Here is a 25566-nt window from a genome sequence, read left to right as displayed (position 1 = left end):
TGGTAGAAGTGTGTAACACCACAGGAGCTAAATGGAACGCAGTCTTCATGGACACAAAGGAGTGGTATCAAGTAGAGGCTCGAAAAGGCTCTTCAACGACAACAGCAACCACATAGATGTGGCGGACAGTCATGTATTACAAAGGCAAGAGTCCCTGCATCAGTATGCACATGTCTGCCAGATTAGCTCAACACCTTTTATGCGTCCTTTGATCTCCTCAACACAGCCATTAAAGCAGCCTTCCCTTTCCTCAGAGGACCTGCCACTTGTGTATACAGCGGACGTGAGAAGGACCCTGCTGAAGGTGAATGCGGAGCTTGTTGTGTGCTAAGAACAAATGCCCAATGTTTAGCTGGTGTCTCTACTGAAATATATGACACATCACTCTTGTGGAAAAGCTCCAACCATTGTTCTTCTCTTGAAGAGGCCTGCAACATCCTGCCTAAAGATGATCCACCTACGGTGTTCGCCTCTGTCGTGAATTGTTTTAAGAGGAAGTTTCTCAAAAATCCTCAATTAGATTGCATTTGGTGCAAGCATATTGACAGGATGTCATCTGCACTAAGCTATCACACTTTAAAATAATAAAATGTCTGGGTACTATCTTTTGGATTCTGCACAGTTTGGATTAGTAGAGCCACCTTTTTCTAAATACAAGCACTGACCGCACTGGGCTCCCTCAAATTACCACAGAGCGGTCATTTTGAATTGTCCTGACTTTTGAGATGGTTCCTTGGCGTCACACATGCGAGAGGAAGTTGGAATCGACCTCGAACATTGTCAGACTGCTGTTCAGCATCAACAAGAGCAGGTGCCTGTGCAGAGCTCGCAAAACAGTTAAGACAATTATATAGTCCAGCCCAGTTGATTCAGATCGTTATGTTGTACGGAAGGATCTCTTCACAACAGGGTAGCTTCGTCCCCTTAGGCTTAAGGCTCCCCACCACTGCCCACCTACTGCACTCCGTACTTCATCTGCATCTTTCACAAAATCATATTGAATTAGAGCTGAAACAAATAGTCAATAGTCAGTTAAGACATTCTCCCAAATAGGCATTTCTTACTGTTTTGGGACAATTTATCGACCAATTATTATTTGATACATTTGTGCAGACTCTGCAGGATAATCGGTAATGAAAATAATAATTATGTACAGGTCGTTATTGAAGTATCTGGATGTTGCACAATGTACAGGTAGTTCCACTTTCCCGATCGTAATTAAACACAGTCTTTTTTTACAGGTATACTCTATTGTTTACTGTACCATATAGATGATGTTTAATAACTCTTTTTCCCTTTTGCACAACCAATATTGTATTCCTTTTTTTGCAATATGCAAAATCTTTTGCACTTATTCAATAGGCAATCGAGCAGCTCAAATATTGCATGTTATATACATGTACAATGTTTCTCTTTAACTATATTGCAGCTAAATATTTTATTTTCCTGGTTTTGATATGTCATGTTTTGTCATTGTCTATAGCCGCTTATCCCTTTCCAAGGGCCAATCCCAGCCTTGTCTCAAGGCGAGGGCAGGGTACTCCCTGGACAAGTCACCAGCTCATCGTAGGGCCCTCACTGATGAGCAATGTTGGGTTCAATATCTCGCTCAAAGACACCAGCAACCTTCCGATCACTAGTCGACCTGCTCTACCCACTGAGCTATAGCCGTCCCTGGTTTTGATATATGTTGCCTAAATATTATAAAACTAACCATTGTTTCTGGGAAAAATCATGGTGTGATCACTGTCCTTTGTAAATCCAGCTTCGTAAAACCCCCACTTCTACAACCATTTTCTTCTCAACGGCTGTAGAGAAGCTTATAGTGAAGCACCATGTTTTCATATGTGATTCTTTAATATATTTAATCCCATAATCCACCAGTTTTGCTCTCTGCACACATGCAAGCATAGTGTATGATCAGTGTACCCAACAGAAGCAGTTATGATCAATGTACCCAATAGAAGCAGTGTATGATCAGTGTACCTAAAAGAACATGACTTGCTGTATTTGTTCATCGGAATAGTTAGTACCAACAAAAGAAAAAATAATTAGATTGCATTGCAAGAACACTGTTTTTTAACCTTTTCAGTGATAAGTGTTTGCTTTGATGCCTAGTCGTCCAGGATATCACTGTGAGCCGGACGGAGTCCAAGCAGAACTGGTGATTCAGTCGTTTCCTCTGTGTTCAAACCAAAGAAAAAGACCCAAGCTTTTGTGCAAATGTTGCAGACTGTCACCCAACATGGAAAACTAATTAAAAAGATAAGATTTTTGTGTGGTGGCATGTAGTTTTTCCGAGGTGGCATTGGTTGCAGGAAGCATGGGCTGACAACAATAGGCCTTTGATGAGGAGAACACGCCAATGTCGCCATCTTTGGCTGCCAGCCAGTTTCGCATGCCTCTGTGAGCGTCTCAAGGGTTATTGTGGCTTTTCAGGGTTTCCCCTCAAAGGCTTTCTGATGCAGCTTTGTGGAATCTATGTGAAGCATCTTTGTCGTGACTGTAATGCCAATGGAAGCGCCCTTGCAGCTTCCATGGGCACTTTCTTGCGCCATAGTAGAAAAAGCACTTTTGCCTCTAGCAAAGAGATTAATTAGTAGCTAAACAGATAGAAGAATTATACAGTGACGTGGTTTAATGATTAAGTGCATCACTGAGGAATACTGTTAGCTGCGGGCAAAATCTGAATAAACACTACCTGTAACGAACTTCAGATCAGTCCTATTTTATACATAGACTCCAATGAGTTTTTCTTTGTCATGGTGTAATGCTGTATCTGATACATAGTTCCGATTTGCAAGAGGGTATTCATTATCAGATTAATCATGTTAATTTGATATTGCATCTCTATTAATTTTCGTAGCTGGAAATAATTCAGTAGACCGGGAAAGCGATATAGAAAAGCTGTTTGAAAGATCCTTGCAACCCCCTATGTTTTGAAACCAAAGCATTGCATTGGCAAATACTATTTTTCACACATAACAAAAACAAATATTTTGGGATTGATCACAACATGCACCGAGCACGATACTTTACAGGTGAACAGTTACTCTCTCTTTCTTTTCTTTCTCTGGCATTTCTTTACTGCAGTTTCTTTTTTGTTATCAGCTGTCATATAAGCCAATACAACAATGTGGTTTGAGCTAATACGGATCAATCCATTGGCTGCACCAGTTTAATACACTCCTTTCACAAAGATCCAGACTTGGAGAGTGAAAGCTTAAAATGTGCTGCGTCTGACTGCGAAATGTCAATTCAGTCCTATTATCATGAGCACATGAGTTAACAAAGATATATCCTGATATTTGTCAGCACCTGATTGTTGGGAGAAAAGTTGCACTACTGTTGTAGGCAGTTGACAAAGCTGCAAAGCCAGGTTCACCTTGATATAGATCCGTTTTGACATTTGTATCATCAACAGCCTCCCCCTGATTATACAGTTAGTCCCTGAAGAGTCACTGGTATAAATAAAGCAGAGGCAGACAAACACTTTGAGAACAGAATTTGCACATAGGGTTGTTGGATTCTTTCCAACTGACCTTAGGTCTTGCAAAAGTTCTGCAATTATTGGCTCAAACTTGCAGGTTTTTTTTTATACTTGAGCTTTGATCAAGCATCTCCAGCCAAGATCATTATCTCTCCTTTTTTTTTTTGATGTTTTGGATGGATTGAATGTACTCACAGCCCGTCTCAGTACAGAATAATGACTCATGCTTTTGTTTCCTTGTAGGACTGGTAAAAAAAATGAAAGCTCCGATTCCTCTTCTGATCCTGCTTCACGCTGTTGTGGTCCATTGCCTGAAGGTGGTGTCGAAGAGAGGCTCAGGTAAGTCCTGTGTTTTTATTCTAATGATTGTCCTAAAAAGCAATGAGAAAAACATGCTCTATAGAAATCTAATTTACTACCTTGTATCTTAACATCTACAGTTATATTATTGGATGTGGGTTTGATTCCCTGGAACCTGCCAACTATTTTTTTTTTCTTTGCCTGAAAGCACAAACTGTGTCTCAGTCAATAGCAGGGGGATCACAGCACACACTTGTGCTGTTGTACTTGGAGACCCCAACCCATCATGACGAACAAAAGTGCTGTCCTGTCTTTTAACTGCTTCTTTTTCAAATCCAAAAACACACTCAGTATTCAGTTTGAGGTTCTCTGTGTTATGATGGAATATGATGTTGTTGAAATTTGCAGATCAATTATATGGTATAATCTTGTTTTAATTTGTTGTGATGAGAACAAAATTTGCAACATACCTCTTAATTACATAATGACAGATTACATAAACTTTGTGGATTTAAGTTATGCCCTCAAATCATCTATGAGTGTGTCAAGTTGGTTAGGTGCAAAGTGAAGGAGTGATTATATGAGTGAGTTACTTTCTTGATCCACGAAGCACTTTTCATTTAAGGGTTCAGCTGTGGCCTTTGTAGGGATATTCAAGTATTTACGTAGTTTTGGCACTAATACTGCATGCTTCTCAACACTGAAATCAATTACCTTCTAAAAAGTGATAGATGCAAGCAAGGGGAACAATCCACATTTGCTAATATGAAACATAAAGTAAGTCTTTTGTCAGTCTTATTTTTATACCAGAAGCTGCTTGCATCTGGCTTTTTACCCATGCATATTAGACACAGGTGCAGGAATGGCCCAAGGCTCATCAGAGGGTTTCTGCTTTTCCAGCAGAAGTCCCTACGGGTTATCTCCGCCGATGCTTCACGAGCCATTGCCTTGGGCAAGGATTTGAAACGTGTCCACTGATAAATGAACACCCCATCCAAGCCAGACCTCCGTCCTTTGTTCCTTCTCTTTTAGCTCTCGTATGGCTTTATTAGAAGCCATGCTGGTTGCAAGTTAGAGCCCCATTGTAAAAGGGATTCTGGGCAATGAAAGCCAGTTTGAAATTGCATTGCTTTCATTTTTATGAAATAGAAACAGTAGGGGCTAGGAAGGTGAGTATCCTGGTGTCATAGCAGGTTTATTTTCAAAGAAATGATTTTCATGGTTTAGGGTTCCTTTGTTTATTAGATTAAACAAAACAAAAAAAAAAGAATTGCAGTTTGTTTGGTCATATTTTTATTGCAGATTGGATAAAATCTAGTTGAATAGTCTCATTTCAAACCCCTAAACTTTACCTGTAATATGGATTTTTATCATAACTGTCACCATTTCTGTGTGATATTGAGATGCATGGATTATTAGACAATTTATGTTTTTGGTTGGTCAGCAGTAAGGTTTTACATTAATCTTTGTATTTTCCATATCAGAACAAATTCTTTGACATAAATTCCATTTAAATCAATCTTTAAAGTCTTGCTTTTTAATTACACTGTATTCAGGAAATATATGGCAATCCAGCTGAAATCAAACATCAAACAATCAAACAAATTACTGATGAATGTCAAAAGGACAAATTGAGTCCCTGCAAACCCTTGTACTCAAACATGTACTGTTTTTCATTTGCACCTTTCTTAAAGGAAACCCACTGTAGACAATCAAACCTGTAAGTGTCAGCCCATTAGAGGAAATTAAACGACTCGATTGACTCCCTTAGGGACAACAAATCCACTGTCTCACTTGCCTTCCCTCCCTGGGCACACAAAACACACACACAAACCCCAGGAACCCCTGCACATGTGCACCGCTATTATCTGTAGATGATTAAATTCAAAATTCCCATCTTTGAGTAATGCTTTGTCTGCATTTGTACTCAGGGTGGAACAGTGCAAGAACATACAATGCATCTGCCATACTAATCCTCAGCATGCATAAGTGGGCGAATCCATCCATTTGTCCTCTGCTGTGGTTCCTCTTTGTTGGAATGCTGATATGGCCTGAATGGTTGGCTGAACAGAATAATTGTGTGTATTTCTGCTTAAAACAGCACATCAAGTGCTATGCTGAGGTAAAAAACCCACTCTTGGATGCTTTACATTGTCGTGTACTATCAGTTGGCGATATTCAATCCATGATGTATATTAAGTTATACTGGGTTTGAATGCTATACCATATATTTTAGAAATACTGTAGACTGTAGAAATAATCACAAATAACAGTTTAGAGGCAACGTATTTGTATGATCACCATTTGTGAGGAGTTGTTTGTGGAATAGGCAAAATACATCACAAACTACAACTAGACGTGCAAAAAAATCTTGGTGCATTGTTTACAGCAGGGATTCAAAATCCCATTTGCTTGTAAATCTGTGTTTTGTCATTGTTTGTGGTCAGAACGCACATCACAGTTTCACAGATTTGGTGTGATGGCAGAGGTCTAAAGATTAGAGAAGTGGGCTTGTCGCATTCCCTTTGGGAAAATCTGTCTGGGAAATGTGAGCGAGTGGCACAAATACTGTTGAATTGGCCTTCAGCAAGACACTCACAGTAACAGTGATTTGCTTCTTTGCAGAGACCAACACCAGAATCCCTTTGGTTGTACATGGCAGTCTTCACATAGGAATGTGTATTGAATTCACTGTAAGGCATGAAAGTATTGAGCAAAAACCTTTAGAAGTTTTTTTAAAAAGTGGATACTAATCTGGTCAGTTGAAGATATTTTAATACCCAACACGGACTTGTACCAGAGACTAACGTAATTGTCAAAAGCTTGACCTTCTTGGTTTAGCCTGACCTCATCAATCATCACACACAAGTGCCTAACTGCAGACATTTAAAGCTGAAACCCCTCTACAAAATTTGACAAAGATTCAGCGATTATGTAATCAGTTGAATAGATTCTGCATCATCAAAAGTGAATTATATCTCTTTGGGTGAGAGCGACCCATGGACATAGTTGGTCTTTTTCAATTGAATTGATTATTTAAAAAGATCTGGTTCTCTGAAAATGGGTTGTGCTGCTATTATTGTATTAAACACACAATCAGCCCCCTTGTTGGCCACTTATATTGCCACGCTATACAATAGATTCTTGGAAGAGCCAAGTGAGATATCTCCACATGTGCCTGTTTGGTGGCTTGGCAGTCGGCTGAAAAGAGCAGAATCCTCTTTCTGTGCTGCACACAGCTGCAATTTATTTGATTTGAAATGGAAACTTGAGAGTTCATGTTAGGTCACATTTTAGGCCCTCCGTAGTAATATTTATGTATTTATTCTTATTCTCAACTCTGAACATGGATTACAATCAGGGTAAGAAGCAGCTCCGGAGGTTACTGACGTTGACTTCTGGCATGCCAGTATACAGAATAGAATAAGAAGTCCATATACATACGTTGTAAAAGCGACAAAAAGAAACATTTCATAAATACTCTGGTAGTTTTTCTTAAATATTTCGTGGGCATCACCATTCATCTGCATTATACCATGAACTCTGCTCTGTCTTCTTATCTTTAGTGTTCAGTTGTACTTCATGGAGCTTCTCGTACTTCCCAGGCATCAGGAGATTTTGTCATCCCAAGGGATTTACTGTGATGCCTCTTGCTTAGGAGCAGTTTCACAGCACGATGACATGCTTGCTGTTTTGTGGATTGGACCTGCTGTCTTTTTGGATGGCTCTTGTTGGAGACCAACATTTGGGCTCTTAAATGAATTGGCTCTTTTTATGGGCAAAACTTGAGTCCATGTGTGATTAATATTTTCATTTCATTTTGAAGTTGTGTGTCAAAAATCAAAACAGAAGTAAGGAAAATGCTTAAAGATAATTCTGTTAGGAGGTTTTGGGCAGTATACAGCCACCAGCCATTAACCTGTGGACACTGCGAGAACAGTAGCTCCATGTCTTGATCAAAAACAAGCAGCTTTTTCACCCTGTCGGTCTCACCAATCGGCTGCCTCTGCATTTAAAACTCACTGCTGTAGTGCAAGAAACATTTCCATTTAATATTCACTAAAAGTCACCCCTTAACAAAACTGTTACAGTGACACATATCTCCCAAGTGAACGTTGCTGGCAGTTGTAGATTCACAATCATATTTTGTGACATTGATTGAGACAAATTTAGCTTCTGTCCGCCCCTCTGCTGTAAAGTCATTAGTCCCCATTTCTTCACCAGACATTGATGAGTCCCCAGACAAATGATGCTTACCTTTCCACAGTCTCCCAGTAATTCCAGCAATATATTACCCACAGCACTCACTCACAGGGAGAGCATCTTTCTGTTATTCATGCATACGTAAAAAGCTGCTCTCCGACATGTGTCCCCATTTGGAAATGGAGTACAGAACCCCTTCCCTGCCTCTAGTTTCTATTAAGGATGGTCCGAAGGCCCGGCATGTCACTCTGATGAAGAGTAGCTGTAAATAAAACACGGCACTGCAACAAGACCTTGGTTCCTATTAGAGAGCAGCCGCTCATCATCCTTCTCCCCCCGTGTATTTATCTACTGCAGCTACAGTAGGTCCACAGCATATATTTTCCCTTCTCTTCACTGACTTCTTCTTTCCACTATTGCGGGAGGAAGAATCAAGGACATCGTGACAGTCAGTTAAATTTACAGTCTTCACACCCGTCGCAAAGCACAACTCCAGGAGGATGTCAACATTAATACGTCAGTTAAAGGATGGAAACTTCCCCCCACATTAATGCGCTACCCACAATTTGGCCAATAATAAGGCTCCTTTTAATTGGACAAGACAGTGATTCCTAACAGGGGACATCAGCGCACAGCACAAATTCAATTATAGCAAGCTATTTGACTTTGTAATTGATATTAAAGGACGTTAAATATGACAGGAAGCTGTCAGCAAGAACTTTTAGGGAGGGAAGGGGCACAGAAGAAGTGACCCTTTCCATTGTGTCAGATTTTTACACAAGGAAACTACTGATTGTCGGAGAATACTAAGAAAAGTGATAAAAATCGCAATGCCATCAGTTCAATTATACACCGCTTGTGGTAGTCAGTGATAACAGCTTGGGATGTAAATGCTCAGAATTCAGTTTAAGAATCTTTCCAAAACAAGTCCAGGATTGAAAACTGAATGCTGAAATCCAAGCTCGCTCCCTCTGCCTCCTTCTCTTCCCTCCGTCACGCACACATACAGAGGCACACATCCGTGAATGCCCGCGGTTCATCTTCCCTCGGTCAATACCACATACCTGCCACAAATGTTGAATGATTGCCTCCACTGCACCGCCCGTTCATTGCGGGGGGAGATTGATCACACACATGATATTAGAAATGAAATGGCTTGCCACATGGAGTTGTTTTCCCTCCTGCTGCTCAGAGAGTAGGGGGGAGAGAGAGAAGCAACTCAACAAGTGTGCCAGATATAGGCCTCCTGACAACTGGGGCTACTATGGATCTGTGTTCCGGGTTGGGGACACATGCCACAGTCCTCCGCGCGAGATGGACGACGATCAATCACCTGATTTATGAGTGGAGTAGTCTCTCTGTGGCCTGTTTCCTGAACTGTAATAATGTTACAACACCACAGCGATTTAGAAAAATGCCAAGAAAGGGTGTAGAGGGCTGCAGCTGGCCTGTAGTTGCAGGTGGTTAATGCTCAAGTGCACTGTCGCTGCTTCTAAGCATGGATCTAAGATGTATCCGATTACAGCTTTTTTAATTTATTTGATGCATTTGAGTTTAAGGCTTTAACTGTACCAAAATATCACCTGCAGGCGTATGAAGGCCTGCAGGATGATTGGTTTTGGGTTTACTGAAATCCAGATTTGGCAAATGGGCTGGAAGTGTAGGTGGAGCTAATAGGTTCTGACACCTGTCAATCAAGCAGCTGTGTCCCCCCAAGGACGATTATCTTTTAGCCAGGATATCTCGGTAATGACACAAAAATCTTTGAAATCACAAAAGACATCAAGTCAAGTATATTGAGACTTGCATTTAGTTGCCAGTAGAGGAACTGCATTTCTGATGAAGACTGCCAAGACCTACAGTTGCACTAACACTATCACTGGGCCCAGAAACAGTTCATAGTGAATTATGCACTTTATTATGCTCACTCGGAAAGGTCGATTTAGTGTTGAGTTAGTCTTTAAACTTTGGTTTCAGCCTCAGTGATTGCTGCTCTGTGGTGCTTCACTCATTTTCTGTTTTATTACATACACATGGCTAGTCAGACGCATGCAGCAGTTATCAATGTGGCTGAGAGTCTCACTCATTTGATGTTAACATCCAGTTGGCTTCCATTCTTAAAATGCTTGACATATAGATATGAGCAGGGTAGCGTGTTGTTTATGGCATTTTTATTGTTTTTTGTCCCATCATAAATTTAGATGATGTTCCCGCTCCTTTTGCATGATTTGTCTTAACTGCTGTTTATTTGTCATCATTGAAAAGACTTGCACTTCAGACTGGGATGCAATAAAACAGACAATTACAGTTGTCTTTCTTTGTGGTAACTGATTATGTTTCGAAAAACAGGATCCTGTTTTTTGCTAATGGCGTTTTTATTTTGGCCGCTTTGAATACTGTATATATTATAGTAAAGGTCTTACTGACCACTCAAAGAGCTTTACAATAAAAAGCAACTGTCTGAAAACTAAAGGGTTAAGATTTGAAATATATACAAATTCTGGGAAGGGAATCACTTCAATTTTCATCCCACCTTTATGTGTTGTGCCTTCCTCTTATCTGCTCATTGTCTTGGAACCCCAACTGTCTGCAGGCATTCAACATTAAATACAAAATATTGCACTTTATCTCCACTTTTAATATTTCTCTCTGAAGATAATACGTTCATTTCAAGCTCCCTTAGCAAATTATGCAGCCCACTTTAACAGCTGGGGCATTTGGTACCAATTTGAGAGATTATATGTGTGGATGATAATGAGCTTTAGTCCAAAAGAGGATTTAAACATGGAGAAGGCTGGCCAGTGCTTAATTTAAGAAAATCTGGCGCTCAGGTTTATGCAAGATGACTTTAGGGGAAATAAAACTCCTGAAGAAAAAGAATAAAAAGGATGGAAAAAGAAAAGTAAATAAGTAACATTTGTGATAAGTCAGGCCAATTGGACCTGGACGGGAATGTTCCCGATGGTTATTTTGATTCCTCTTGGCTGGCTGGCTCTGAGATAGCTGATCAACGGTGGGTAGAGAAGCAGTAGTCTCTCACTACTATGCAAATTGCCTGGAGGCGGTGATGGGACTGTACCCAAAAATATCACACATTTTAACCTGGGGCTGCGCCGCGTGATTAATCCATGTGGGTTCTGCTCGTCATTTTGCCTCGCTCTTTGCCTGTATGTATCGGTCTCTCTATCCGGCAATCTTAGCACGATTTTTAATGATTTGTGTTCATGCATGTCACTACCCACCTCTGTCAGGGCTGAGGTGGCAGTTTGCACTTTTGAATTCCTCTTAAAAAATAGAAAAACCTGCCTCATCTCCAATGGTTGATGCTGTCCCATGTGATCTCTCTGGCGTTTCTCCCTGCCACCTTGTCTGATTTCACCTAACATCTCTCCCTGAGCTCCTGAGCATGGAAAATGATGGTTATTGCTTCCATTGATTGGAGACTTTCTCCTGGAGGCCAGACAGGCTCACTGGGGAGTCAGATAGATGTCTCACAGAATAATTCAAATAATAAACTGATGCCTAATCCGATAATCATCATTCCATTCTACCTGTTTTAAGCCAAGAGTATGTTTACCAAGAAACTTGAGCTGTTTAACTCTCGCAGCAACATCTCTGATTTCTGTTTGTGCATCTAACTTGAAAATACCACCTCTTCTAGTATGCAGACCAGAGACCTAACTATGTATTGCCTTTAAATTGCACACCTGTAGTAGTATCTGTTTGAGTGGAGTAAAATTGGGCCTAATGATAGCTCACATCCCTCCTTGATAAAAGGTCTACCTCGAGAAGTGAGTGCCGAAACTCCTGTTTAAAAAGACAAGTATCAAGTTTTTTGTTTGTTTGTTTTTTCGCTGTCATTTGTGGATATCAGACAAACTGGTAATTTGATTTCCACTTGTCTCAGCCTTCGCAATCTCTGCCATTCGATTCTCCTTTTATTTATTTTTTTCTCCAGAGTTGTGACCCTTAGAGTACATTGGTTTTCTATTGATTGGAGTGCTAACTTTGTTTTGAGCCATTGCAACTCAGTTTAGTTTGATTTCTGAGGGGAGGTCATTGACTTGCATGGCAACACTGCCGCTTGTCATTTTCCAACTTCATCAGCCTCTTTAATTAGCCTCATACTTCACCTGCTGGTTTTACAACTTACTATACAGCGATTTTTAAAAGCACAGCCAACCTGAAACATAGAAAAATCTTATGTTTCTGAATTGTTGCTGTCATGTATGAAGAATAACAATTCAGATTAGTAAATTTCCAAAAAGAAAACGTATATCAGTACTTTAATATCATACTTAAAATCTATTTTTTCTCAGCTATGAAGCGCATCCATTACTTTTGTTTAGCTGTCTGTGTACAACAGAATGCATTGTATAACCAATGACTTATAGCTTTACTCAGGGATCATTTCTCTTGATTGATAGCTTGGGACAAAGATGAGATTGATTTCCCCCACACGGCTGTCACTGCTACACACACAATAGTTAATCTGCAGAGTTTTTTTTGGTTTTTTGCCCGATCAACATATGCATGAATTTATTAGTTTGGGGAAGTTTCTGCTCATGTGTGGCAATAACTGGGGTGATGTGATGAAAGATAACGATCATGACATGTGGATTACAGACAAGAGTTAAGTGCATGTCTGTGTCATATAATTAAATGGCTTATGGGGCATTTTCCTTGCTGAAATTATAACCTCTGTGTTTTCTTGTTGTGTTCCTTCTGCCCTTTTCTGCATTGTTTCATGATGTGTTTTATAAATATTTAAGACATACAAACAAGCCATTTTTTGGAGTAAAGTGGATCTTTACCAAAGTCGTACTGAGACTGGGGTGTGGTATCCTGACACAGGTGTTGATACCAGCCAAAAGTAGGTCTCATGAACACATGTTGTCAGTCACATAAAGAGTAGCAGAGCGGGTGGGATCGGATGACTAATTTCTTATCCCTCCTATTTGACCTTGTAAACCAATTATTTGCTTATTACGACTAGAGTGGAAAAAATACTGATGACTGATAATGTCACTGGCTGGGAAATTTGTGGCCTTTTCCTGCCTTCAGTGATGCCGTTGTGAAAGAAACCACATGAATTGGGATTTTTAATTAGCTTACCCTGCACAATGAGGCTGTGGTCGCTGGAGAGGTGAAGTTTGTGAATGCAGGAAGTCTCCCAACAACGTTGCATTTGATGAGGCTGTCAAGCTCCCTCGCATCAGCCAGGCACTCAGCGTGTGGCCTTTTTCAATGCTCCTTTATTGGAAAGTTTGAACACATCCTCTCTCACTGTGTTCATTCCCTGTTCACAGTCTACCCGTCGCTCAATGACAGCTATGCACAAAAAACACTACTCTCTTGTTCTCTTTGTATATTTTCATTCCCCTTCGTTTTTCCTTTTTTTCTTCCACTCTTTTTTCAGTCAAACTGGGAATGGTCAAAGCACAATCAACCTATTTCGGCAACAAGCAGAGGCACAGTGAATCCTTGCAGGTCTCAAGGGAGTCCTGCCAAGTTTGGGGCTTTTCAGTTTTCCCTTTTTTTTGCCAGGGAGAAAGGATGTAAGCTCGCTTGCCGAGGAGTATGCCTTTGTTGGTTGCAGGAGACTGACGCACTGCAGGAGTTTTGGAAACAAACCAGGCTGACTCTGTTCTCCTGGCCCTGGCTGCTTTTCTCACCACTGTTCAGAAGATACAAGCAAAACCCATTCAAATCCTACCGCTTAGCATTTTTGTTATAATTAGCAGGGAATTACCTGGTATTCCCCCCTTAGGAAAGTATGTCATTTTATCCAAGGCTAAAGTACCTATTGTTCACAGAGAGAAATGCTTCTTTAATTAACATGCTCCAAATATGCTTTTAAAAATCTATTCTGTGCAAGATTCCGCTCAACTATTCCCTGTAAGCAAGCCTTGTAATTTCATTTGCCGTGATTAACAGTGGAGTTCCATTGCGTATTTCCAGTCATGTTTATTGCTTGTGTTTGATGTGGCGCGTGGTTGAAATATTTAAGACCCTCATATTTATGATCCTCCAGGGCCCAAAAAATGGTAGAAGATGGCAGCTGATTTCCCTGCAGTGCAATGATCAATAAATTCTACATATCAATTAAGCTCCACTGTCATCTCCAAGGCCTCTCCCAGGGATAAGCCTCTCTCTGGTCTGTTATTGGCCAATCATGGTGCTGCACAGCCTCCCCCACCGCTCCTCTGCGTTCATGAAACAAACATGTACATGAAGAGAGGTGCTGCGTTAGAGGTGTGTGTTTTTCAGTGAGCAGTCGGGGGGCATCATAATCTGTAGTATTCAAGAAGTGTCTTACATTTATTTCCTTTAATATGACATATAGTGGCAGCTCTGTAAATGTGAAAAGTTCTAAGCTGTGGATCAAATATCCATGAAATGCTTTTACAGCCCCAATGGCCCTCTAAAAACGATTAGATTCTATTAACCCATGCGATGTAAATAAAAGCAATTGAGAACATGGAAGATTTCAGTCCTGATGATACACACAGTTTGCTTCTGATGAGACATGTAGAAAAAGAGACTGTCATTGCAGAAGGAGGCTCTTGTGTTGAATCAACACAAGATTTCTGGTTGGAGGCAGTTGAGCTACTGTAGATTTTTCCTTCATGTTGACAGCACAGACGCTTCAGCATCCAAACGGCGTCAAGTCCCTGTTAGCATCTCCTGCTAACTGAGAGGCACTACAGATGTTAGTAGGCGTTGCATCTTTGTACCCTGCCAGTAGCCAAGCAACACTGCAACCTCACCATCTCAAGTGTTTCTGCGCTCTCAGCACATTCCCTCACATGATCTCGCCCTCCGAAACGGGATTAAAAAATCCCCCGCAACCTTTGCCTGCGTTGTGCGTGTGATTTTGCCAGAGGGTAATTAAAGTGTTTCTTCTCCATTCAGCTTCTCACAAAAGTTCCCTGTATATCATCTGACATCAAAAACACTTAAAATAAATTGCTGTATAAAAATGCGATGTTCAGGCAGCCAATTAAGTCTGAAGCGTGAAGTGTTAGCCTTCCAGCGTGTTTAATAAGGCCCATAGCAATGCTGTGAAGTCTGCTAGCTGCTGTTTGACAAAAGATGTATTTTTCATTCACGTGGAGCCTAATGAGTGGATGGAGATGCTACAGTCTCTCATCAAATCTGATGATACAGATCAAGCAGCTTGATGAATGATTAACACCCCTTTTACAAGGGCGCTGACCTAACAGTTTTGTCCGCACCTGCAAAGTCAATCAATTAAAAGAGATGAGGGTGATTAATTATTGGCAATCATTAAGCTGTTAAATTTACTTGCAGCCTACGGCTTATTTATCCGCGTCCTGGTTTAATGAAGACACATCTGGCTAAACAGCTCTGAAAAGGATAACAAAGCAAAGCAGTTTATGGTAATGCCATTTTGATATTTGACAGTCATCTGTCGCTGTTCCAGCCCCAAAACACTCCAGTTCAGATGCAGAATAAAAGTATCCCAAATCCCATTCCAACACCATTCATTTGCTCGCCATTGAAATTCAAATATGGCCTTATTATAATGTTTAATGTGCATGCCACCCTCAGCGATTTTTCAAATTGTGTGATATAGGCTTTTAAAGGGCCTCCCTTTGGTGTTTGCAATGCTGTCTAAGGCTCTCTGTCACTTTTTTGTGAACCAAGTGCCTGGTCTTGAAGAACACAAGGTTAGCTAAGGATTATGGTTCTGTATGTGTCTTTCATTGCCTTTAATATGCAAATAGGAGATTAGCTTTTGGAAGGAAACTGTTTGGCATGGGAGTTATTTCTACCAGGAGGTGACGTGATCCATTATTGCCTCTGTTTTTCCTTCTCAGGATCAGACTTAACCATTTCAGCAAAAAAATGGCACTGAAGAAGCTTCCCAGGCCGATGACGGGATATGGATAGACTGTACATATCACAAAATGCTTACGTCTCATTAAAGCGTATTAGTCTTTAGCATAAAGGCTAAATAAATAACAGTTGCTTCATGCAGGCAAAACGCAAGGTTTCTGTAACATGACTCAGTATTATTCATTTAAGTAAAAGGCATTTGTCAGTATTTCATTGGAGCTGCATGGCAAAAAGTTAAATGACTCTGTCTGCATGGCTGAGGCACATCAAACAAAATAAGGAAACTACATCTCTGCAATTCATAGCAAAAGCCAAATGCAGCCGGGCAAATGACTTTGGTATTACACTGTCAGAAAACCATTTCAAATGTGCCATGGGAAGCAATTCCAGCATTTCTTTTGATCTCCAGTGTGGAGGGGAGGAGGGAGGATTAGGAAACATTTCATATCATGGAATTGTGATCCCGGCATTAGAGCTATACAATGCACATGCGATGTCAACATCCATAATTGAGTGATCTAAGTGACCTATTTTTTTTGCGAGAGGGCTACCTCTGCAGTTGTTCTGCAGTTGTGCTGCGTCAGAGAATTTAACCCTTTCAAAATCTGCTTCAGGGGAGTCGATGATAGAGCCGAGCACCCATCCAGAACACCATCACGAGGTTGCTGCTTCTCCACCTCCTCTAGGCATGTTTGTTAAGTGACCCAAAACTGTGCTCATCCATGAGAACATGAGATGATGTACGCGCTGCAAGATCCACTATAGAAATCGTGGACAGAATTGTGCCAACACACACTCAACACTTTCCAAAACAAAGTCTGTCAATCAACTATTTGTTTGTTCTGAAACGAAGTGAATTTAATTTAAATTGAAAGCTCAACACACTTATTTAAATCAGCACTCAAGCTACATACTCCTCTGTTGTTTAGAATATTGATTCTGGGTGCACACACACCAACACACATGTCTGTGAGACAGTGAGGCACAGATTATCCAATCAAACATCCATGCTGGCCGTGTACAATTGATCAGAGTACATTTGCTTGCCACTGACAACCCTTTGGGCATTCATGGCTTCTCTGACTGGCTCAGAGGGGGGTTGAGGATTATTGACTATGGGATAAAGGAAATAGAGAAATCTGCAGAATAGAGTCTCCAAATAATTGGATTAAACAAACAAATCAGTGTGTTGCATGTATAATCAGAGCACCTGAAACATTTCCTTAATGGACTGTTTGTGCCATTGAAGGACTAGGAGTTTGCATCAGGTTTAAAACCTGACGGTTCTCTCTTTTACCTGTAACACATGCTGTTCCCAATACTAATTGGTCAGTATTTGGACATGTTTCCACACAGAGTTTTTGTGTGTACATCCACCATCAATGGCTTCAACATAAAGGACATTCTTGCCTTTCTTTCTCAGATAGCTTGGGAAGTGGCTCTGTTTTAGATGTTCCTTGACCTCTTTCAGGCCTACAGAATGGAGTCAGTGTGTGCCTGAGCAGTCTAATTGGGTTGACAGCGCAGTGTCTTGCCTCTTGCTCACGCACATGACATCCAGCTCTTTGACAGAGTGGCCTGCCTCGGCAGTCCTTTGGCTGTCCAAGTTAGTAGCTCTCGAGCGAATGTTTAAACAAGCGATCATAGACGACTCCACGGTGTTGACTTCACTGAGCGCTTTTTGAGTATTTGAATTTTTATTGTTGAGTTGTAAACACTTACAAACAAAACCAACAGCGGATGAAATGTGGCTCAGAGTTAATGAATAGATTTTAATGGACACTCTTGGAATGTGTTGTTAATTTGCTGTCGGTACACGTGCACGTGTGTGGTTTTAATGAAGCTGAATGAATTGTGCATTGGGTTACTGGTGCATGCAGCGTGATTATGTTGAATATGTTCTCTCTGTTGTGTGGTGCCCACTGTTTAAACAAGGCTGTGTAGGTGGGATAGCGGGGAGGGAGGAAGGGCAAAGGGAGACAAAGGGAAAGTGGAAAGTACGCAAGGCCACGCTCTTCATGAATTCATTTCCCCTCTCGCTCCTGTGTCAGGGGGACCTCGTCTGAACCCATTAAGTTGGTAACAAGGTGACAGCGAGCGGTCCTGGTACGGGTTCTGGCCTCCGGAGCTGTCTGGCTGCTCGTCTATGTTAATTAAGGGAGAGAATGAAAGTGTGAGGTATGGGGACATTGTTAGACAAAAACGTTTAACTGGATGGTCCGGATAAGGACAGAGTTTTGGCCTTTGTCTCAAACGAGTATGCAGCTTCGAGGTGGAGCTAAACAGACAGCAATTTATGCTGATTCACATAGGTAAGTGAGGTATACAAATCTCGCCACAGGCACTCAGCATACCATGAATTATTGAAGCGCTGTTAAGCTTGTCATGTTGAATACTTTAACATTAGAAAGGTTGACAAATCTCATTCCCTAAATCCATTCCCTTTGCATATTATCAAGTAACTCATCACTGGTGCTCTTTTGAAATAATGTCCTTGTTCAACCTTGCCAGTGCTTACAAATAGACAGGATAAAAATGGCATGGCATGTTGGTGAAAACGGACATCTCCCCTGCTGCCCTTCCATCTCCCCTCTACTGTGGGAAAAGTGGCGTCATCTTACTGTGAGGGAAATGGCATTGGTAGAGTTCACTGTGAAGCGTTTTTAGTGCAAAGTAAGTGGGCGATCAGGAGATGTCATCAATTCCAATGCATGCCAGTTGCCACGGAAACAGAAGTGGAGAGGCTTTTCTCAAGGATCCTGTTAAACATTTAGAGTGTGCAGGACTCGGAGAGAGAAAGAGGGAGACAGAGAAATTAGTGGAAGATATGTGTTTCGTGAATCTTTTCATCAGTGTTTTCCTTCATTATAACTATGAGTGACGTGGATATGTTTCCACCATTAGGTTTTAAGTTCAGCTCACATGCCTTAAATCTACTAAAAGTCATGATTATTAAGGTTTAGTTGACCTCGTTAATATCTCAAGAAGAGGTTAAATACATATACAAATTGAACATGAATGGTAATGTTGCAATTCTAAATAACGTTTATGTAAGACTTATTGTTTTTAGATAAAGGAAAAGATTGACTACACACATCCATATTAGGGTTTTCCCATATTTGCATAGAGGAACAAAATTGCAAGACTTGGCCTTTATCTGCACAAGTGGCCAAAGCTGTGTCCGAGCTTGGCACAAAAGCACAACAGCCCTTCTCCAGTGGTAATCTCCCAGCAGACAGGCCCTAAATGGGAAAAGGGCTCTTTGCGGTAACGTGGGCTCAGCAGATAGGAGGTCTGTGTAATTCCTGTTAATTACTGTCCACGAGGCGATAAGACCTGGTTGGAGAGGCTAAGAGAAGAGATAAGGAGGATCAGGGATTCACCTTAAGGATTTTCTACCCCTCGGGCAAAAACAGTCTAGTTTTCCAGAAACAGCCTAAAATCTGAAGCCCCCCCTGTAGTAGCTGTTGTCTTTCTCTTCCCTTACTGAACTAATGGAATTGTTTTGACACCCATTTAAGAGCTATGGCAGAGGGTGAACTGAAGGTTTTATCTATTAAGTCATCAGAAAAATTCTTTGAGCAAACAGACCTTCTGACTTGAGATGCAGTTAAAACACTTCTCTTGCTGAAATACATGAATCCACTTATAAAAAAGTAGTCAGATAAATTCAAAATATTATTCTTTCAGAGACTTTCTATCCATGTTACCTTAAATGTTAACCAACTCAATCTGCTGATGATGAGGTCAAAAGCTCCAATATAAGGTAGTAACAGAGAAGACTTTGAGTTTGTGTTGTTTTGTCTGTATAGCTAAAAGGAACTTTTTTTTATTCTTTTTTTAATACTGAGCACATTCATTTACATTGAATTGTTAGTTATAAAATCCCGGCATGCCTTTCACGCAAATTCAAAAAAGCACATCAAAACAGGCGTATGGCAACACACTCATACTGCACTTGACTAAGACCACTGATACCATAACAAATATTCACAGCATGACTTGAGGGATTTTCTTTTAAAAATAGTTCAAAGCAATTCACCAAAAACACAAGCCCCATGAGACCCAATTCATTTTCTTTGCCATATTCCAAGCCTCCATTAGCATGCGCCGGGGATGAATCTTGCGCGTTGTCAGTCACCTCTGTTCTACCATGAAATCAGACCAAATCCCAGTTTCTGTTTGTCTGGTTTTTCTCTGCAGAGACAACCCGGCGGACCTCTGACCTGGTAGCGAACACTCGTGCACAGAAAAGAACCACTAATATGGGATGCTGTTGTATGAAAAATAGGAGGCTGATAAGATAGGACACTGTGCGGTTCTTTGAAGAAATTGAACCCTACAATAGCTCTCAGGGGCTTCAGCTACAGGGATATATGAGCTCATATTGGAGAAACGAGGCTAGTTGTCTAAATGCATTACTGTAATAGGACATGGGAGGGGGAGTGGTGTTGTGTATCTGCATGTTGACCTTGTTAGTATTAAGTTCTTGAATTACTCTCTAGGGTGTGCATGCTGGCAGAGGCACTGGTGGTCCAACTATAAACTCCTCATTTCTTACTTTAAGGTTTAATTATTTTCTTTGTTCCTGCTTATTAAAAGCTCAGCAAAGGAATTGTGTCTTCTTCACTCAGCGGCTCATCATTAGCAGCCGAAGCATATTTCGCCCTTGTAATACACAGAACGCCGAGATACTAATTACCTTTCAGTCACCAATAAGGCTTTGGTTTTACCCCCTACTTCTCATTGAACGGTTGCCGTTGTAAAAAATCTGTTTTAGTCAGGCGTTTGTGGAGCGTCTATACAAATCACGCCTAATATGACAACCATTCATCAGTTTGATAAATGATTATCAAAGAGAGCCACTGAGAATATGCAAATGTCAGCGCTCAGAGATCGCACTGCTCCTCGACTACACAAAACATAACATTTCATATGAGTAGAACTACTTTTTTGTTACACAGAGGGGTTTATATATCGTATTCAAGCACACTGGAACATACCAAAGGACTGGGTATATTTGATTCTACAGCTGAAATAGATGTAATTGGTTCTAATTTCCATCTCCTCTGTCTTGAATGGTATCTCACTCCATGATACACTGCGATTAAATTAGTCGAGCACTGTACCTAATGGACCTTCTTTTGTCCCAGACATTAGCCCACACAGAAGATTAGACATTATCCACTTGTCTTTTTTCCTTAAGTTAAATGTGTGACAGTCATTGTTTCTGTTTTCAAATGTGTTGATACTATAAGAGCGCAAGTGTGTTTCCAACTTAATAGCAACAATTTGGGAAATGTGGAACTTTTTACCATACCACCATCACAGAATAACCTGACTCAACCAGCATCTTTGGGGTGAGCTTGCTTGAACGCCGACTGTGAGCTAGGTTATCACCCAGCATCAGTGGCCAACCTCACTAATGCTCTTGTGGCTGAATGGCAGCAAATCCCTGCATCCAGGTTGTAAACTCTTGAGAAAAGGCCAGAAGAGGGTGTTAGCAGCAAATAAATACCCATGCTTTTTAAGGAGGATGTTCAGCGGTACTGAATCCTGAACTGCTTCTGGTTCTTCAGTTTGGACCAGATTGTCAAAACAACGGACATACATTTCCGCCTTAAAAGATCTAACACATGTCCACAGTTGTAAAACTGTAGTTGTAAAAAGAGTTTTTTTTTCTGCTCAAACCATCAGAATAAAGGCAGCGGGCGAGGGAGGGAAGGCGAAGATAAGACGGGAGAAGGGTGGTAGTGGGTGGGTCAGTAAAGAGGAGCGATTGAGGGGATGTGTGCGGAGGCTGCTGTGATGTAAAAAAAGAAATAGAAGGGTGCATTCTGGGGTGGAAGAAGGACAGCGAGGAAGGACGGTTCAGCAACTTTCTCGTCTGATAAAGCCAATCTGCCTCCACATGACCCAGTTTCGCAGAGCAGATTGGCTAACGATAGAACGAAAACTGACATGCACTTGCTGAAGTATTTAAGTGTCTGAAATGTGCAGGGTAAACAGATTGTAAAAATCCCAAATGGAATGGTGGGGCAGTGTTTGTGTGTGTGTGTGTGTGTGTGTGTGTGTGTATGCATCATGCGTATTTGTGAATTCATCCTTCGTAATGCAAGCATTGTTGTGAAGAAATGCAACAAAACATGGTGACCATCCGGGAAGTCCTGGTCACATAGTACAGTATAAAGTAAAAATAACATGGGTCATGATCTCAGGAGTCCTTCATAATTTTGTCTTTCGGTCCTCAGTTACAACTATGAAGTATCACGCTGCGGAAACGCACACTCAGTGAAGAGTGTGTATACTTGTTGAGTGCATGTCTTCCTTTGCTCCATTTTAAGGCCGTGGAGGCTCAATAAATTGCTAAAACTAAATCTGTGACAAAATTGCGCCGATGAGAGGGGAAACGCATGTACATTGCTGTTCTTAGAGACATCCAGTTTATCTTTAGGAACACTGCCTTATGAGGCTGTTCAATCGCTGTGGATGTGGAGACAAGTAGATATAAACCAGATATAGCAAGTTACAAAGCTACTATTTCTTTGGCAGAAAGTGCCTGTTTACACAGAGTGTACAGAGTTTGGGCATGTTTAGTTACAGGATTTACTTCTCCACTACCACTATCAGGTCCTGCATTATCCCTAGGTATATTTATGTAAGATACTTTTAGCTCTTTTAATTGTAATAATGTTTCCAAGGACCTGGTTTCTCAGCTATTCCTGAGCTCCCCCAAAATTCTTCAGTACTTGTGGAATGGATACCGCCCTACTATATCTTGCATACACATTGCAGTACTTGATGGCACTCGTGCACAATACTACAACATCTGTACAACATTCACTCATATGCAAGCAAGCACTTGTTGCTGTTATCAACAGTATTGGGACCAAGGAGGATAGAAACGGCTTTTAATCTTACTGGCATTTAAACAATTGTAATTTTAATGTTTCTCCAACTAGTCTAAAAAAGCCTCAGGGGTTAGGAGAGAATGCATGAGACAGGAGCAGATAGAGAGAGTGATAAACATCTTTTTTGCTAATCGTTTCATTTATTAAATCTAAAAAAACAGCTGCTTTTGAAACGGCGTGTTGCCTGTAAATGTGGAGTTTTCAGTCTCTCTTCTCCACCTCTGCATGTCTCTGTTTCAGCATCCACTGAAGCATCACACTGGCACAACAACAAATTACAGAATAGATCATGATGACTCTCTTGTTGCCTTGTCACATCACAGATAACTCCTGTCTAATATGTCTAATCTTCATGGTTCTTGAGACGCTGTGGAAACAAACATTCACTTTCCGAATACATACTTATTCTGTTGTGTTCCATTTTGATGAAATGTTCAAATTTTAACAAGTGTCTAATGCCAATGTTAAGGGAAGTGAGTAGAGACCTCTGGAAACCTGTGAGAAAGTGTTAAAGATGGAAGTCATGGGTACTCCAAAATTAATCCTCACTGTTATTGTGCCTGATTTCTTCTTTTCAATAACCCTGTCTGCTCCCACCTTTCTCCTCTTTGGCATGTTTTTCTATTGAAAATAATAAAAAGAAGTGATCAGGATTTTGAAGCACAGCTTCTGCTTGCTGCAGCCCGGACCCGCTATTGTTTCAACACAAAGCTATTTAAATTCCCTCTGAATGTACAGTTTTGATGACCTGCACCCTGCGGTTTCCTCAAAGTATGTAAATGAATGCGTCTTGTTTGCGCGGTGCAAATATGGGGCAATAAAATAATGCAGAGAAAGACAGGGGGAGAAGTCTTGTACACTCTATGGCTCTCTTGCCCCAGAGTGCTCGGTGAATTATTTATGAAAGTGCTGACAGAAGAGGAGCAGGTTCAACAAGGCGCGTTTCTCTGGGGGGCAACAACAGCCGACAGTCAGGTGGGGCTAGGTTTGTCTTGCGGCCTCTGGATTTTAATGATGGTCCAGTGGTCTCGTTATGCGAATCTACAGTGTAGCTTTTCTCCTGTGTCAGCTGAAAGGAGAGGTTGCGTGCAAATCTGTAATCTCTGCTGTGGCTCTGCTCCTTCCATTTTTTTCCCATCTTCTGCACTCTTCGCCCCATCACTTTCACTCTCAGTTTTGCCTCTTGGAGTCTCCAATTGTCTTCCCCTTACAGTCCACACTTTTTTCACCCTTACCCTCTATACTTTTTTCATCTTGTTTCTATACACCCCGCCCTCAGCGTATCTATTTCTGAATTGCCCTTGTCCATTCTGTACGCCTACTCCCCACTTTCCATCTCATTCATCTGTTTCCTACACCCCCCTAACACTATCACTGATGATTGACAGTGCATTAAAGACAATGTAAATCATTCCTCTTAACCTACATTAGCTAATTAGAGGGTCTGCCTTATTTCGTCCTTGCAGTAAGTCAGAGAGAAAAAGGCTAGCTTAAACATGAAATCCAGCAAGTGAATCAGATGTCTTTTTTTATTATACAACAAGAAAACAACTTTGTTCTCAGATTTAATCAACTTGATATAATTTGTAAAAATGCATGTAAACAAATATTATAATAATATACTATCTAATATCAAAAAATGATAACTTTATCCCCTTTCCTCAAAAGTGAACTGATGTGGGCTCATCTTCCAGAAATACCTGCAGCAAAATTTGCTGTGAATTTCATTTATATAAGAAATGAAATCACTACTTGACAAATTAAATAATATTCAGGTGGCTTTTTGCCTCTGTTGAACATTTTATCTCCTGTGTGACTGGAGAGTCGTAGGAGTGCCTAGTGGCAGGTCTGTTGGCGCGACGTTACTTTAGGGTAAGAGAGATTAGCCCATGAACCTTGAGGAGCTGCCCACAGGATTGTACCAGCAGGCAAAGGATATGGCTGCTGCCGATAAGACATAAAAACACTTCAATAAAACTTTCATCCCTTTCAGAATACCTTTTTACTGTTACAAACATCAGCTGTCTGAGAAAAAGTTAAATAAGGTCAGCAGAAGGGCCCAGAAGCTTTGAAGCCTGGAAAGGGGAATAAATGATGTAAATGTAAAACATATAAATTATTAATGGTTTGTCTTGCAATTTGTAGTTCTGACTGCATTTTGCATTCACCATCTGTGCATCAAACCATGACTTGTTGTTCTACAATCGTGGTTCATTTTATTGACACCTGTGGTCAAAGTCAGATATGTGACAAATGTATAGATTTAATGCCTTTTGGAAATGAAAAAAAGGTTTCAGTGACAAAACATTCCTTTCTTGAAGCTAATTTTGAATGTAAATGTATTAGAGCTCAGAAGCACAGAAACACACATATTAAATGGGAACGAACACGTCCTCCTCTGAGTTCATTAGGATTACTTAAACTCTGCTCTTTATTTCAATACTTTCCAATGTAGAATCAAGCACCGCAGCTAAACCTCTGATTGTTTAATGCTCTCTTGTTCACATCTTGAAAATAGGAAAACAAGCTTGTGTCCCTCCTGTGCCATTGCTTCCTGTCTTTGAGTAGCCTCTTAATGTAAATCAGCACTATCAGGAAAGATTGCAATTCACATGTTGCAGTGCTCCGACTGCAAACAGAGCAGTGTTCTTCATAACTGTGATGCTCTTCTTAATTAAATTTTGTGTCGACCTTACTAAACTGATGCTGCCGTGCTGACAGTCCTGTTAAATTATTACCTGATGTGCTTACGGGTACGGATTGAAGTATTGTAAAGTTTTAGTGTTGTGATGACTCACA

General features: G+C 40.7%; 1 protein-coding gene across 10 annotated transcripts in view; it reads left to right on the top strand.

The window, feature by feature from the left end:
* The window catches only part of LOC119015607 (interleukin-1 receptor accessory protein-like 1), a 298993-nt gene that overhangs the window by 82610 nt on the left and 190817 nt on the right, over nucleotides 1-25566 (top strand). For all 10 annotated transcript variants that reach the window (XM_037091778.1, XM_037091773.1, XM_037091776.1 and 7 more), the window contains one exon: nucleotides 3734-3829. In XM_037091778.1, coding sequence (XP_036947673.1) covers nucleotides 3748-3829 — 82 coding nt within the window. In that variant the 5' untranslated portion in view covers nucleotides 3734-3747. The remainder of the gene's footprint in view (nucleotides 1-3733; nucleotides 3830-25566) is intronic.

This window comes from Acanthopagrus latus, chromosome 24, assembly GCF_904848185.1.
Source record: "Acanthopagrus latus isolate v.2019 chromosome 24, fAcaLat1.1, whole genome shotgun sequence".
NCBI lineage: Eukaryota > Metazoa > Chordata > Actinopteri > Spariformes > Sparidae > Acanthopagrus > Acanthopagrus latus.
Note: the sequence above shows the minus strand (reverse complement) of the source record. Positions and strands in the feature narration are given on the sequence as shown.